A 16,302-nucleotide genomic window follows, 5' to 3' on the forward strand; every position below is an offset into this window, starting at 1 on the left:
AAGAATAAGGCCATGTTAGATTGTGCTCAGCAGACAGTTACTCTAAATGGTCCGTCCGGCACCCGGATTCAATTAAAGTTGGAGGGTGTCAAATCTTGTCTCTTCGCCTTGAAGGCTATCCCCACCATAGACATGATGAGTATTCCTGTGGTGTGGGAATTCCCAGATGTCTTTCCGGATGAGTTGCCCGGAATGCCGCCTGACAAGCAGTGGAGTTCTCCATTGATCTCATGCCCGGTGCGGCCCCAATTTTGAAGAAGGCGTATAAGATGTCGCCAGTTGAGCTAATTGAACTGAAGAAGCAGATTCAGGAATTGCTATCAAAGGGGTTCATTCGTTCGAGCTTCTCACCCTGGGGATGCTCGGCTCTCTTTGTGAAGAAGAAGGATGACACTCTTCGGATGTGTGTGGACTACCGTCCGTTGAATGAGGTCACTGTCAAGAACAGGTATCCGCTCCCTAGGATTGATATCTTGTTTGATCAGCGGACCGAAGCCCGAGTCTTCTCGAAGATTGATTTGAGACTGGGCTATCATCAGATCAAAGTCCGGCCGGAGGATATTCCAAAGACAGCTTTCTCGACCTGCTACGGGCTGTATGAATTCATTGTCATGTCCTTCAGATTGATGAATGCGCTGGCATTCTTCATGTATTTGATAAACACAGTGTTTATGGAGGAATTGGATAAGTTTGTCATGGTTTTCATTGATGATATTCTTATATACTCTAAGATAGATGAAGAGCATGTTGAGCACCTCTGTGTTGTTCTTGGCAGACTTAGAGATCATCAGCTATACGCCAAGTTCAGCAAGTGTGAGTTCTGGCTCAGGGAGGTGGCTTTTCTGGGTCATGTTCTGTCAGAGCACGGGGTTGCAGTTGACCCGAGCAAGGTGCAGGATGTGCTCAATTGGGTTCAGCCCCAGAGTGTCACTGATATACGGAGTTTTCTCGGACTCACGGATTATTACCGCCGGTTCATCGAGAACTTCTCCAAGCTTGCCAAGCCAATGACCGAGTTGTTGAAGCAAGGCAGTGTATTCGAGTGGCTAGGAGCATGTGAGTCTGCTTTCCAGACTTTGAAGAGGTTGCTCACGACCGCTCCAGTGCTCGCCCAACCAGATGTGAGCAGGGGTTTTGATGTGTATTGTGATGCGTCCGACATAGGCTTCGGGTGTGTTCTGATGCAAGAGGGCCGGGTCATTGCCTATGCATCCCATCAGTTGAAGCGCCACGAGGAGAATTATCGAACTCATGATCTAGAGCTTGCCACTGTCGTGCACGCTCTGAAGATCTGGTGCCACTACTTGATGGGTAATTTGTGTCGGATTTACACGAATCACAAAAGCCTCAAGTACATATTCACGCAAGCAGACTTGAATATGAGGTAGCGAAGGTGGCTCGAGCTGATCAAAGACTAGTTTACTCCAGAAGTAGTTCTAGTATCACCGCACCGAGCAATGCATGCCCCACATGATTGTGGTTGGTTGGGAAAGGTTGTCACGAGTACCTCCTTGTGTGCACTTTGGCCGGTGGCATAAGCTGAATGGTCCTCGTGTCGTGTGGGTCCGAGAGTATCCCCTGTACGGTGTATAAATAGTTCGAACTGCCGCGCTATCGGTTATGAGCATGCTATTGTTTCTTCTGCACCCGGTCGTAGAGTTCTTGTTGTGGTTTGTGGATGATGGTGTGAGGTTGATGGTTGGGCATGTGATTATGGTTTGGGTATGGTGGTTGTGGTTCGAGTTGGCACTTGTTCATATTGATATACTTGTTGTTACATTTACATATGATCAGTTGTTGGTTATGGCAGAGTAGTTTCATATAAGTTGGTTAAGTTAGTTGCTCACACCTATGTCTATGATGCTTACCGCATAATTAACTTAACCATTTTTTTAATCCTTGCTACTAGCTAATGCATGATCCTTGGAGTCGAGCTATGTATATGTGCTCTATATTGTGTAAGACTTGCGAGTACCTTCGTACTCAGGGTGCTGCCCTTAAGTTGATGCAGGTTCACAGGTCGGCGAGGATGAGACGGTGTTTGGCTACTTTGCGCCTGCCGATCAGGGTGACGGGTAGGAGTAACACACCCTACTCCAAACTTAGTGTTTTGGTATGGAGCCTAAGGGCATGTGGCTTCATATCCTTTTGTTGTATAGCTTTTAGTCTTCCGCTACTTAGTTCTTTTGCTGTTTAGGAGTTGAGCAGGTTTTAGTCTCCTCCTAGCTCTCTTTTGCCGTAAATTGTGGTAACTTATTGCATGTTTAAAAACTTGTAATATAATGTTAATTACTCGTTTTTTTTAAGCTTTGTTGTGATGTACATATTGGAAAGGCATGTGTTCTGATCTTGGACACAAAACACGTGCCGGGACTAACGGGATAATATTCTAGTTAATCATCGAGGTTATGATTATGAATAATGATCCTCCTGGTGATTAATTAGAATATTATTTGGACGGTTCCTCACATGCACCATGCATGTTGGCCGCCTCCTGCAGGTCCTGGCTGACACCCGCACATGGGCGGGCCCAATGACTAGTTTATACCTAAAATCGATTATCTTAAATTCACTAAGCCAATTGGAGCTCTAGCTCCTTCAAAATTCATCATCATGGAACAAGTACTGATTTTCAAAATTTACAGCAATCTACCAAGTAAATCTATGTACAAATGAAATGTAGATTAACTTACTAATTTTGGAGCACCTAGGTCATGTGAATCTTTAAATTTTGAAGCCTCGCGGCACAAGGTTACCACAAAGAGCCACCGCCGAGTAGAACATAGCTCCTCTATTCTGGTCGGACTTAGGGCAAGACAAATGATTATATACTTGACATATTATTACCGGTTCTAGAAACCAACTGGCAATGGTACTTCTTTATCACTACTAGCCCATGACACCAATCGGTGTTGATTCATCATTACTGGTTTTAGGAACCAACCGTTAGTGAGTATCAATACTGGTTTTTAAGGACTCAATGATTGATCGGCTGTTGGTGCTTATGAACTAAGAGTGATACCTTATTATTAATAATTCTTTTTAAACCGACAGTGAAAATAGGGTACGCATACCCTTTCTATAGTAGTGACATAACACATAATTTTTTATACAAATAGAATATCAAAATTACTTGTGCACTAAAAATATTTTTTGCACACTCGAAATGTAATTAGAAGTTTAGCGCGGCATTATCACACCTAATGGCCTGTGGCTACACCGAGTGCCCCTGCAGTTGTTGTGTTCCATCGACAAATGATAATAGTTAACTATTGAACAAAGCATCGTTAAATATTAACTGAACAATAAATTACATAGTGTAGGTAGTAGTATTTATCATTAAAGTGTATGATTAATATACGACATGCTTAGATCAGGGTTCAAAAAACTGTCAGTAACCGCCCAAAAATCGCGGTTACCGACCTTCTCGGTCCGGTCCGGTTTCAGAAACCGAACGGTAACCGAAATTTGAATTCAAAAAATTTGAAAAAATAAAAAAAATTCAAAAAAATCTTTAAAAAAACTAGACACAATTCTAAGACCTTCTGTGGATTTTTGTTTTCAAAAATAATGTCGTTTGCATCATATTCTATAGGGAGAAAGTTTGAAAAAAATGAAAAAAAATTGAAGCGTGCGGCTCAGTTATTAACTCACATTAAGGAAAAGTGTAACATACAAACACATATTTTTCTTGTATAAAACGTATTTTAAGCGAATCTTTAAAATTGATTTCACTTTATTTAGAGTTTTATTAAATTCTCTATGATTTTTACAAAGTTCACAAGCATAAAGTGAATATGTTAAGAAACAATACTGTAATTAACTTTTTCATGTCTACTATTATTTTTTCTACATAAATCATAGTATAAATAAGCTAATGAAAGTGGTTTCACTAATTTTTGAGGTGTGATGGGTCAGTTATGAATTAATCTAGTCGCAACACATTTACACAATCATGCATATTACAATAACTAATTCATGAGTTCATGTATTTTTAAAAGACATAGGATCATATAAGAAGACTAACAAAATTAGTTTCATGATTTTTGGATTAGCAAAGAGTAAACTATGCATTTAACTTGGTTTAACAAATACAATTTCTCATAGAAAAATTTGAACTTTTTTATGAGTATAAATACTTTTATCATGTAGATCATGTTACAAGGAAGCCAAAAAAAATTGTTTCACTTGATTTGAAGCTCAGATGAATTAGTTATTGATTTTACAAGGTTGAGCCCTTTTTTGGGTTTTTTTTGAACTACGCTAAAATTCGATAAAACCGCTCGATAAATCAAGAAACTTGAGCGGTTACCGACCCAAACCACTCGGTAACCGACCAATTCAAAAATGCGAGAAAATCGCTCGGTAACCGACCCAAACCGCTCGGTAACCGACCAAAACAGAGCGGTTACCGAACAGCTAAAATCGCGATTTTTTTTTTCAAAATTCAAATTTTGCCAAATGAATTTTCTCCGGATTTTTTTGAATTTTTGACCGGTAACCGCGGTTATCGCGCATTTTTGGTTATCGCCGGAGATCAGGTAACGTAAACCCTGGCTTAGATACAAAGAGATAAAAAAATATAACAACATGAAGTTCAACATAGCTGACAGGACGTATTAAAGTCTACACTAATTATATTACAATATAAGTAATTTATTCTTCAGCATGTAACCACATACTTGATAATACTTACTGAAACCTAGAATACTTGTTGGTTGCCAGAAGTGATAGTTGTCATCGTTACGATTAAAAGTATGCTAAATTTTGTAATATCAGCTCGCTAACATGAATACATCTCTCCCTTTGAAAACACTACCTCGTTACAATCTTACAATATCATTGAGTTTATATGTATGTATGTATGTATGTATTTTCTCCAGTACATCCACCCCTAATTAAAATCTAGAAGATTGAAGGGAGACAACAGTTGCTAGATCATGGTAACATGACAAAGGGTCAAATAGGCAGCAACTTACAATAACCATTCTTAACATAAAACAGAAGCAGGTATGGAGAGTAACATTAACATTGGAACTTTTGATGACAGCGTGAAGAATAGGGCATTTCTTAGTGGAAAAAACAAAACAAAAGAAACCCATTGCTATTGCCCATCTTTGTTGGTAACTGCTTATGCATCCACTAAATTGAAAAAATTCCTGAACTTTTCGATTGTATTGCTTTTTAGATGCAATAATTGGGTCATCTTTAGCCCTTTTCCTAACTATCTACTGCTTCCAGCTGAAAAGCAAAAATCAGAAAAGAGTTCCATTAAATTCTGTATTGAAACATTGCGTTGTTATTCTGAGTGTGAAAAACCAAATGAACATATGCATAATTGTACTACAGTCAGTCAATCACTAACAGTTGTGTCAAAAGCGTGCTCTTTTCGTACCCAAAAAAAAAAAAATCCAATTTAACAGGGAACATAAAGAGACAAAGCCAGTTGGAATTTGTGGTGTGGATATAATCAGAACATAACAACATTAATTTTCCAGCTTGGAGATTTATCATTATGAGTGATGACTGATAATGTTCCTAGAAATTCTTTTTCTGGAGAACATAAATGGAAAATGTTTTAAACACAGCAATATAAGTGGATACAAACAACTGCGGTATTCCCCTTTTCGACAGTTTGAACTATTCGGTATTCCATAAACCTTCGAGAACAAACATTTTAGTCAAATGAATCGACATTTCTCAGTTCTTATAAAACTGTCTTCACATGAATTTCAGTTGGAGCAAGCATCTGAAGTGTTGTTCACACAGGAATATGAATGACAAACAAATAAAGCAACTGTAGCAGCATGCTTTCCAAATGCAAAAGCACCAGGAATATCAGTAAACTCAGTTTTCCCCTTTTACAAAATCAATAGCAGGTGCAAGCAATAGTTGATTATATTAGGAGTGGGAGCGACAACCCAAAATATGAACCTGTGAGAATGGACATTTTTGTGCACATCATTACTACAAAATTTCTGTAAACTACTTTTTCTTCAACGAGCATGGAGCAACAAACAATATTCAATCAAAATATATAGTGGATCATCACCTGAAAGTTATTCTTAATAGCTGGAGCTATGGACAGCAACTGTTAACTATACTACAAAATACTCCTAGTGTTTGATATATGTTTAGCAAGATTGACAAATCCAGCTTCAACAAGGGCCACATTTTCACTCACATATGCATGATCTAGAGGTTTTCCAGCCACAACCTCTGGGCCCCCTCAATGCATTTTAAGAGCTCTAATTGTGGCCACAATAATAGCAGATTGTGGCACCAATCCACTATACCTACACTATATATCCATGAACTTCTCAGTTCCAATATCAGCACCAAAACCTGACTCTGTAACAACAAAGCCGCCCTTTCCAACCAACTTTAAAGCAATCTTATTAGCATGCCAATCGAGTGGTCGATAATCGTCGACAATTTCCGATAAAGTTATGCTATGCAATGACCATGTAATGAACTCAGGGTCAATTTCGAGCCTTGCAAAACGTCTAAATTCATCTGGTGTAAGCTCATTAGGGTCTGTCTTTGAAATGCCAAGCTTCATCAGACATCTGAGCGAGTGAGCATTACATCAGCAAAGCGCCTCTTGCCTTCTTTGTTTGGTGGACACAACCTGTTGAACAGTGCTTTGTCTGACTGAGAATTTTCATGGAAGATCCTTGTATCAATAGCAGCAGCCAGAAGATTGTTTGCAGCTGTAATTGCATGGATATCGCCAGTCAGATGAAGATTGAACTCATCCATGGGTATAACTTGGCTGTAGCCACCTCCAGCTGCACCTCCCTTGATTCCAAAGGTAGGCCGTTGCAATGGGTGACGGAGGCCAGTGATAACCTATAACAACAGTAATACATCAATACATGAAACGATTTCTGCATGCTCTGGAATGGATAGTTTGAAGTTGTTTTATCACAACATATGGTTGTCTTCGATACTTAAAATATTATGGCAACATAAGAAAGTTGCAGACTATCAACTGCACAAAAAGTAAATAATGGACCCAAGGTTTACACAAAACAGATAAGCGGGCCAATGTACGAGTATATGCTTATACAAATGATGGACAACACAGTGTGAAAATGATTTTTAAAGGTGTAGATAGCTGGAAGGAACTTAGCGCATAGAATAGGTTCCGAAAGAGAATTAGTGGATATGAGTCATGGTGTGCAAATACATGTACATAAAGATGTAGCTCAACAATCTGAAAAATTGCAGTCCTACAGAGCACTTGAAAGTGAAACAACATATTTGACAGATCTTTTCACCTGAAGCACTTGTACCGATCCTTATGTAACTTACTATATTTTTTCCTAGATAAATCACACAGAATATCTAAATCCTACTTGGATCAAGATTGACTGACTGTTTCATGTTTTTCAACAAAGATTGCTCAACAAAACCCCACCATTGCAACCATATCAATCTAACTAAATGATAAATACCGATTGCCATAAAGAAAAAGGCAGCTAGTATAACCAATGTAAATGCATCATTATTCACTACCCAAGTGGCAGCAACATGGTTGCATTCTACAGTACAGCCCAAGATTGCATCAAACAGTTTCAATTTCTTACAAGATCTATAGTTCCAAACAGCTTGCAAGTTTCTACCATGGCACATTAAAGTCGAATTCATCAACCGACAGGAGCACTCCGACAAACAAATCAGCACTCACAGATTGCTCCAATCAAGAAACTCTCATCGATAAAGGAACTATCGGACAAATAGAGTTGCACTAAAATCCTCACCTGTTTTATCAAGGAACGCCCCCAGAGCCTGGCACAGGCCGACGGTGGTGGTCGACTTGCCCTCCCCGAGTGGCGTCGGCGTGATGCCGGCATGCCGCCCACCACGACATAGTACCCGTCTTGCTGCCCCTTAAGCAGTCACCACGACGTATCCTCCGCCGCGCGCGCTCGCAGCAGACTCCGGGCTGCCAGCGTGTCTCGAGCAGTGCGAGGGACGTCAACCCGGCGGAGAGCGCGGCCTCCAGCACCCGGAGCTCCTCATCCCCAAACCTACAGTGCAGAGATGGAGACGGAAGATGGAGTGGAAAGTTATATAAGCCCGTGGCAGCTGATCGGCCCGGGCGTACCTGTGGTTGGAGAGGCGGGAGGCAAAGAGGGAGATGGACTTGGGAATAGCAGCGTCGTCCTCATGCAGCGCCAGAGCAAGGTTTGATGTGGCCCCATTTCAAATCGTGGAGATCGAATTTCAGTTCCCATTCCGCTTGAACGAAAAAACATAAAGGCCGAATGCAACTGCTTCCCAGCACAGGATCACTGGATCAAGCTCAATTGGACAGCGCAAATCAAATCTAAGCCAGAAACCGGATTCCATTGCCGTCGTTACACCCTCGTCGCCAATAGTCTGCATTCTCTCCTGGACTGCCGGCGTCTACGCGTGGGTGGCACGACCATCTAATCCACCGCATCAGAGTTCCGGGGCTGAGATATCAGTGGGTAGCAGTCTAACTCACCTTATAAGGTATCCTCCTCGCGGCGGGAAGGCGAATTGGCGGCAGCGGCGGCTGCCGGTGGCGAGGAGGGATGGCGGGCGGTGGGGAAGGGAGGAGATCGTAGCGGCGGCCTTGCAGGCGTACGCGCCGGGGACCGGGGCGGGAGCAGCCGCGGCGTAGCCCGTGCGGTCATCGGCGGACTGGCACGGGCAGCGGAAGAGGAGGAGGATGGGGAAGGAGAAGATATCTCGCAATGCGGAATGCTCTAGAGAGAGCTGGGCCTCTTTGGGAGGCGAGGGCGGGGTGTAGACCAACGGTCTCTCTCTCTCTCTCTCTCTCTCTCTCTCTCTCATATATATATATGTGTGTGTCACGTCCAAAGTCTGTTTACAGCCGAACCTCCATTTGAGGCAGGCTCGCATGTGCTTTAGTATTCAACTTATATACTTTGCTTTATATAAAAGGCTAGCTAGAAAATAATAGGTAAATTTGGGAATTTAGACATATATGCGATCGTATTTGCGAAATTAGACAACATGTTGACGTATTTGTAAATCTAGCACTCGTATTCGGTAACTCAAAATCCGAAATTTGGATTTCGGTAACTAAAATTCCGAAAACAACCCGGGCCCACTGTATTCGGCAACTGAGGTGCCGAATACGGCACTCCGTATTCGGCACCTCAGTTGCCGAATACACCCGGCCACCCATCGCATCCTCCTTTTTGCCGCGTCACATCAATCATTTTCACATCACGTTATTCTTTTTTCCATCCCGTGATACGTTTGGCCGGTGAATTATTGATGCATGCATGTTTTGGCACGGCCCGCGGAGAGATCAATAAATGGAGGTCGCTAGAGGAGAAGAGAGTAGCAGCAGAGCAGAGAAGGGAGCAGCAGAGGAGGAATGCAAGGTGCGGCAGAGGACCAGCAGCTCGAGTATAGAAAGCAGCAGAAGAGGAGCAACGCGAGCAGCAGCAGCGGCAGTTTAATACTTCGAGAGCACTCACTTTCGTACCGGTTAGTTATTAGATTACCTATTTAATACTTAGGTTAGTAATAGTATTTAGAGTAATTAGCTTATTTGGTTAGTCCGTTTCAAAGTAGATTAGTTCTTTCGGAAGTAGATTGTTTAATCCGTTCAATTACATTTATTTAATTATATTAATCTGTTGTTCACCTATTTGTTGAACCATGAAGCCTTAAATCATTATCATGGCTCATAGTGGTCTTCCCGAGCTGCTTCTGCTATTCACGAGATAGCAGGTACCACATTTATATGTGCTATTTCATTGCTACGATAAATTTGAACTGACGTTGTACATGTATTGAATAACTCCTGCAGTTGGGTCCGTTGCGAGCTCGGAGTGTGCACAAGATTAAGGAGTTGGACCCTCGATTTCACGAGCCACTCGCACGGGCGGGACTACTACCTTTCGCTCTCATGATGGCAGGAGCTCCCATGGAGGGCGGTGGTAGGACACCTCTGCCGGCAATTGATGAGGCACTGCTCACAGGTCTCGTCGACCGTTGGCGTCCGGAGACGCATACTTTCCACTTTCCTTTTGGTGAGATGGCAGTAACACTGAGGGACGTGGCCATGCTGACCGGGCTGCCAATCAGGGGTGCCCCGTTAATAGTTTCGCGACCTGCAAGGGAGCAGTGGAAGGATTATGTTGCGGATAGGTAAGTATTTGTTATGTAATGCACTTCAAATATTACAGTGTTATTAAAGCGTCATTGACCATCTGCATCTTATAGGTTTGGTGTGCAATACGACGGGAAAGATGCTGGCCTCTCCATGTCCTGGGTTCATGGGCTCATACAGTTCGGTCCATGCCCACTGGATGCAGATGAGACTACACTTATGCAATACTATGAGGTGTACTTATACGTCCTGCTCGGAGGCATCATGTTCTGCAACACGGCAGGCGATTATGTCGTCCCACATATTGTATGGTTAGCAGCTCACCGCGCGTCACATCCTTATAAGCCTACATCTTACAGTTGGGGATCAGCAGTGTTGGCTGCAACCTATAGAGGATTGTGTGATGCAACCCAGCGAACAAAGAGGAAGGTAACTATTACAGGGTGTTTACATCTCTTACAGCTATGGAGTTGGGAGTACCTCCCAGTTTCCAGACCTTGGGTGCTCATGTGCTACTACCTAGTCCACATCTCTGATGGTATTGCAGATGACATAAGGCCAACGATGGGGTATCGGTGGATTCATGCCAGACTAAGATGGAGTCAGCAGCAAGATCATGGTAACTACTCCAGGGTGATAAGTGACCTGGACGTCCTCAGCGCTGATCTAGTGGATTGGGATCCATGGCGTATGGCACGAGTAAAAGAAATTGCCGATGGTGGACTCCTGGCATCCTCTTGTAGCCGTGACGCAGACTTATGGTTGACCACATGCTTCTTGTTGTACATGAACTGCGTGGAAGTATATTCTCCAGAACATGTACAGAGGCAGTTCGGGTACCGACAGGTGGTGCCAGTTCCAGCACCACGAGACGCCGGACGGGCGCACGAGTAAGTGTGTTATTGTATGTTGCCTTAGTAAATTGGTTATCCATGTTAACAAATTATAACTGTTTATGTCACGTACAGGAGGAGCTCAAAGTGGGGCGGCAGCACGCAAGACTGGGCATCCAAGAATGCTGAGTACATACGGAGGTGGACGGAGTCAGCTGCGGTTGATGTCATCGTTACCGCTGGACAATACGACGAGGCCACGTACTGGGACTACCTTGCTTGGTACCGTCCCCGCACGCGTGCCACTTTACTAAGCGGACCTGTACAGCCGGGCCCCAGACCCTTCCCCGAGGATCGTGCTCGCCTACTTCATGTCGTGGTAAGTGATACGTTACTTATAATGATTTTATTTGGAAAATCTATGTATTACTGACATGTCTGTCATCTTATACAGACTGAAGAGGCGTATGTGATGCATACGCAAGCGGATCAAGCCTGTGGGGAACCAACCGGGTCATCATCGCAGAGGGATCGTAACCCTCTCCGAGAGTACATGAGGACTAGAGGATCCCGCCTCCTAAACGCTATATGTGGTCTAGGTGGGTGTGCCCCGCAATGGAGGGGGTACGACCAACCTGCCATGGACCCGTCCCGTGCCTCCCACAGCAGGCGCTCATCCAGTGCCCGTGATGAACCTGTCCGGTCACATTCACAACATAGATCTTCAGCTTCGGCGCGTCATGTGTCATGTTCCGGTGATGAGGCCGAGGAGTGCACGCAGCCTCCTACGCCTGAACAGTTTACACTGGGTTCACTAGCACCTCCGGCTACGATGACACCTCCGGTCGCTGCATCTACTCATCAGGAGGACGTCGTTGACTGCACGCAGCAGACCCCTTGCTGGAGCGACACTAATGCTTTTGACTGGGATGCTGCAATGCAAGCATCCGCCACCTTCACTGATCTACTCGGCGGACAGTTCTCCCAAGATGGTGATGAACCTGGAAGGTCACATTGGTACCAGCATAGCGAGCCTTCGGCACACTGGACTCCATCCGAGCACGTTCTAGGGCCGTCCACACTTCCGCACGAGGATCCTTCGGCATGGTACATGCAGGGCCGAGTTAGCGGGGCGGGATACACATTCGGTGGGGTTCCCACAGGGCAGGCAGATGATGATGAAGACGACCAAGGGCACGCAAGGCAGGGGCCTGCACAAGCTGCTGGGATGAGAGCCACACACCCGCCAGACGCTTACACTCCTGGGGATTGTGTGAGGCATCGTCGCCGTTGAGTAGCCAGTGCAATTTGTCATGACACATGTATTATTGATTTTAATGTCGAGGTCATTCCTATTATGTATTTTTCACTGTATTGTTAATGTAAGAAATTCTCAGTACAGAGAAAACAATAGTAGTTGTAAAGCATAAGTAGTATGGAACCCGGTACAGAGGTTACACATGAAGAGTGGACAACAACAAACATTAGCATGTACGATACGCCTAAAGAACATAATAATATGCCTTAAGGGAATATAATATACAGGGTTACAATAGATGCTTAGGGGGAAGGAAAGTGGCGACGCAAAATTAGCGTAAGAATACCAGGTGTGATGGTCAAAGCTATCCGGGTAAGATGGTTGTCGTCTCCGAGGTGGTTCTGGGAAGTTGTAAAAATGAGTACGAGCAAATCTATCATCATTTTCAGGGTCATTGGTGTCCTCCGGAGATGGAAGCCTCGGAGGGCGGGGTCGTTGTGGCATGAAATCGTCGTCGTCGTCATCATCTTGTGGTTTCTCTGAGGTGGTACCACGTCCTATTTCCCTATCGGTTGTATGGCATCTCGATGTTGTGCGTGAACGTCCTCTAGCAGTGTTCCTAGAACCTTCTCCTGTATTTCTGTTGGAACGTCTAGGCATGGGGGGGGGCATGAAATCGTCATCGTCTTCGTCCTCGTCATTATCTGGATGATTCTTAGAGGTCGCCTCTGTACCCCTTTGGTTCGCTGACTGTCGTCGTCTTCTACGCGAACCAGGCATCACACCCCCGCCGAAGAGCATATACATCGCCAAGAAGTGTGAGATTTCTTTGTTGATCAACTGTTCATCTTCCGAGAAAGCCTGACGCAGAAGAGGACCATTCGAATCAATGGAAATAAGATAAGTAGGGTGACCAAATGTTTATATGACATACCTGAATATGGGATGCATACTGGTCCGGCGACATTACTATCGTTCTGTGCTTCCTAGAGAAACCTATCACAGAAGGATGGTCAGCCAATTCGCGGACCCTCAGATACATTTGACGTCGATGATACAAGAGGGCCCTAAGGTCCTCGGTAGTTACACATTGGAGCGGCACGGTTAACCTAGAACATATGGGTCTTGCATGCAATTTTGCCACGGCTTGGATTATGTTGTTCTCCTTTAAGGGATCATCATTTCCTTCACGCACAACCTGTAAGGAGGCATTAAGTGCTATAGCGATCGTTGACGGTGTCCATGGAAAGCCTGTACTAGAGGATCCCGCCATAGATTTATTGCTCACTGACTATAACGCTCTGTCTCTGCATCAAAACACAGATCCATGAATATTTAAGAAACAGGAAATAAATAAATAAAATTATATTTACAATACAATGGTTGTTGCTAGAGGTGTTGTCATTTCATAGTTCAAGCAGAGCCGTGTGGTCACTTCTTGTCTAAAGGGGTACAGTGCAAACCACATAATGCAAAATAAGTAGTACAACTAACAGGTGAATAACATTTTACAATACAAACCATTTCTGCGGATAGCTTCTAAGAACAAAATAAAATGCAAAGTCTCTAAGACAGTTCAGTTCGATAGTGGGCTGATAGTTTACTGACGGGTCGGGCAAGTCCTCCTGTCATGGCCAGGTTGTTTGCAAAGTTTGCACCTGCGTAGGCCATCAACAGCATCTGCTTCATCCATGTCACCTTGCAGCCTCGTAGACCTAGGCTTTCCAGGATCTGTGCGTCGTGCTCGTGGATAAGGTACCCACTTAGGCCCCTCGATCGATTTGTAGTTGGTTCCGATGTTAAAGGACCGCATCTTTGGAAGCCATGTGCTCCTCAATGCATCGATCGTGAAGTACGGTGATACGTACTGTGATCCATCATTGCCACCTATGTCCCTGCAAGCGGCTAAGACATGCGAGCACGGGATATGGTGCAGTTTTGGCTTATTGCATGTGCACTTCACCTCGTTAGGCCCAAGTTGACATTGCTGCACGGTGTCCCCGGCGCTATACCCTGAAGCATACCTACGGTGGCATATGACCTCAAAGTCATTGTTGGCCAGGTCGTAGATCCTCGACCGATGAAAGTGTGCCTTGTTCCTCCTTCTTGATATGATTTGCTCCACCTTAGGTGCAAACCGTGTGCTGCACTTCATAGCAGCATTACCACGGTCTCGAAAGTAGTCCGCCGTTCTGTAGAATGTGAGCTCAATAATGGCACACAATGGGAGGTCCCGTACTCCCTTTAGGACATTGTTAAACACCTCCGCTATGTTCGTTTTCATGATGGTGTACCTAACATAGGATACAGTAATTTTAGAATGGCTATTTGCATAAGAATCGGTACAATATGATCATTACAATTCTATGCGCTAACCTGGCACCATGAGTGTCATGGATAAGGGCCCAACACTCCGCGGCTTCCCTGCTATCCACTGGCTAAATGTACCACGTGAACGACTAATGATAGTTTGGCCCCCAACCATTTGCGCCCGCAGTTGATCCTCCCCTGCTTGCTGGTCTGCCATCATCTTGCGAGTGGTCTCATTTAACTCTCTCCATATCTCGTTGAACTTCGCCTGCTGGTTCTGAAGACATAGCCATTTGAATCTCTTTACAAGCGACTTGCTGTGGTACCTTGTGTACAGGTTCGCGCCCAAGTGTCGCATGCACCATCTTCTCTCCACATCAGGCCATGCAATGGAGCAGTTTGTGCTATCATGCAGCACGTCCAACGCATGCAGAAGGCCCTTGTTGCGGTCTGAGATGACGCAAAGTCGTTCCCTATTTCCCACGACACGTATCCTCACCAAGGTGAGAAACCACAGCCAACTATCATTGTTTTCACTCTCAACCATTGCAAAGGCGAGAGGAATGATCTGATTATTTGCATCCGCCGCCATTGCTGTCATAAGGGTACCATGGAACTTGCCGCTCAGAAATGTGGCATCCACGCATACAACCGGCCTGCAATGCCTGAATGCTTCGATGCATTGTCCAAAGGACCAGAATAACCTAATGAGATATCGGTCAGTGGTGCTATATGACCCATCATCTAGCCTAATCGGCTCATCCGCCATGGCCCACTGAGTCCCTGGATTTGTCATGGCAATCTTCTGCAGCAGCCTCGGAGCATTGTTGTATGACTCTTCGAAGCTTCCAAACAGCATCTTCAACGCCTTCTGCTTCGCTCGCCACGCGGTGTGGTAATTGATAAGCATGCCAGTCTTAGTGTGCACCTCCCCCATAATCGATTTTGGCGACAAACAAATTTCCGTGCCAATAAGCGTGATGAGGAGTTGGGCTACGAACCTCGCATCAACGACGTGGCTCACATTCCTAATAGCATCTTCGCTGCATGTATGTGGGGTGTGTCTACTGATCACAAAATAGTTCTCATATTTTGGCTGATGTGCTCGTACGAAGTAAGGGCAATTCGGGTGCTTGGTACACCTTACCTCATACTCCGTAGGGTTAGACCGGGCGCACTTGTGGTCCCTTCTTGTTATTACAGCATAGTTGCTAATAAAGTGGATGACCTCCCCTCTGTTACGAAACTGTTGCCCGACCTGAATGTCGCTATTCTGGTATCCCTAGTTAGATAAGGTGTTATACTCAACGACGACACAATCCAGGAGCCCAGTTCCACGAAAGTACTGGATCGTCGGGACCGGGTCATCATTGTCAGCAGCTTCTTCATCCCCGCTACCACCGGCTTCATTATCCATGCATTCTGCATCGACCTCACAAGGGTCCACTCTAGCTCCCTCTCTACTGGAACTGCCCTCCCCGACATGCCCTCCATCCTCTTCATGCATCACCTGCTGCCCTGAGCCTTCCACAGTGGTCACTGCATCACCTTGCACCAGTTGTGACACTATGTTTACATACACCGCCATATCAAAGTTCTCCTCTAATGCCTTGCGTGAGTACAAAACCTATGCGTTGTTCCTACTCATCTCGAACAACGTATGGACAACGACCGAGCTATTTGGAATAAGCCGCGGCCGTACACCCTCTAGGACAACAGTATGGGACTGCTGGTTCACACGCAAAAGGCGCATAACATGTGATTTCAGACCATCTAGA

General features: G+C 44.7%; 1 protein-coding gene across 1 annotated transcript; it reads right to left on the minus strand.

Annotated features, from left to right (window-relative positions):
• Nucleotides 1-6,008: 6,008 nt before the first annotated feature.
• Nucleotides 6,009-8,801, minus strand: LOC133907676 (formate--tetrahydrofolate ligase-like). Its single transcript, XM_062349745.1, has 2 exons — nucleotides 7,767-8,801; nucleotides 6,009-6,852 (listed from the first exon to the last, which is right to left on the minus strand). Exons 1-2 carry the CDS (start codon nucleotides 7,857-7,859, stop codon nucleotides 6,562-6,564), a joined length of 384 nt encoding a protein of 127 aa, XP_062205729.1. The 5' UTR covers nucleotides 7,860-8,801; the 3' UTR covers nucleotides 6,009-6,561.
• Between the last annotated feature and the right edge of the window lie 7,501 nt (nucleotides 8,802-16,302).

This window comes from Phragmites australis, chromosome 24 (assembly GCF_958298935.1).
Source record: "Phragmites australis chromosome 24, lpPhrAust1.1, whole genome shotgun sequence".
In the NCBI taxonomy this organism is placed as follows: domain Eukaryota; kingdom Viridiplantae; phylum Streptophyta; class Magnoliopsida; order Poales; family Poaceae; genus Phragmites; species Phragmites australis.

Bases quoted from the DNA above. Each gene is read 5' to 3' on its own strand.
- LOC133907676 (XM_062349745.1), bottom strand. From the start codon at position 7,859: ATGCCGGCATCACGCCGACGCCACTCGGGGAGGGCAAGTCGACCACCA. The intron at 6,853-7,766 runs GTGAGGATTTTA...CTGTTGTTATAG, and splicing joins GGCGTTCCTTGATAAAACAG to GTTATCACTGGCCTCCGTCA.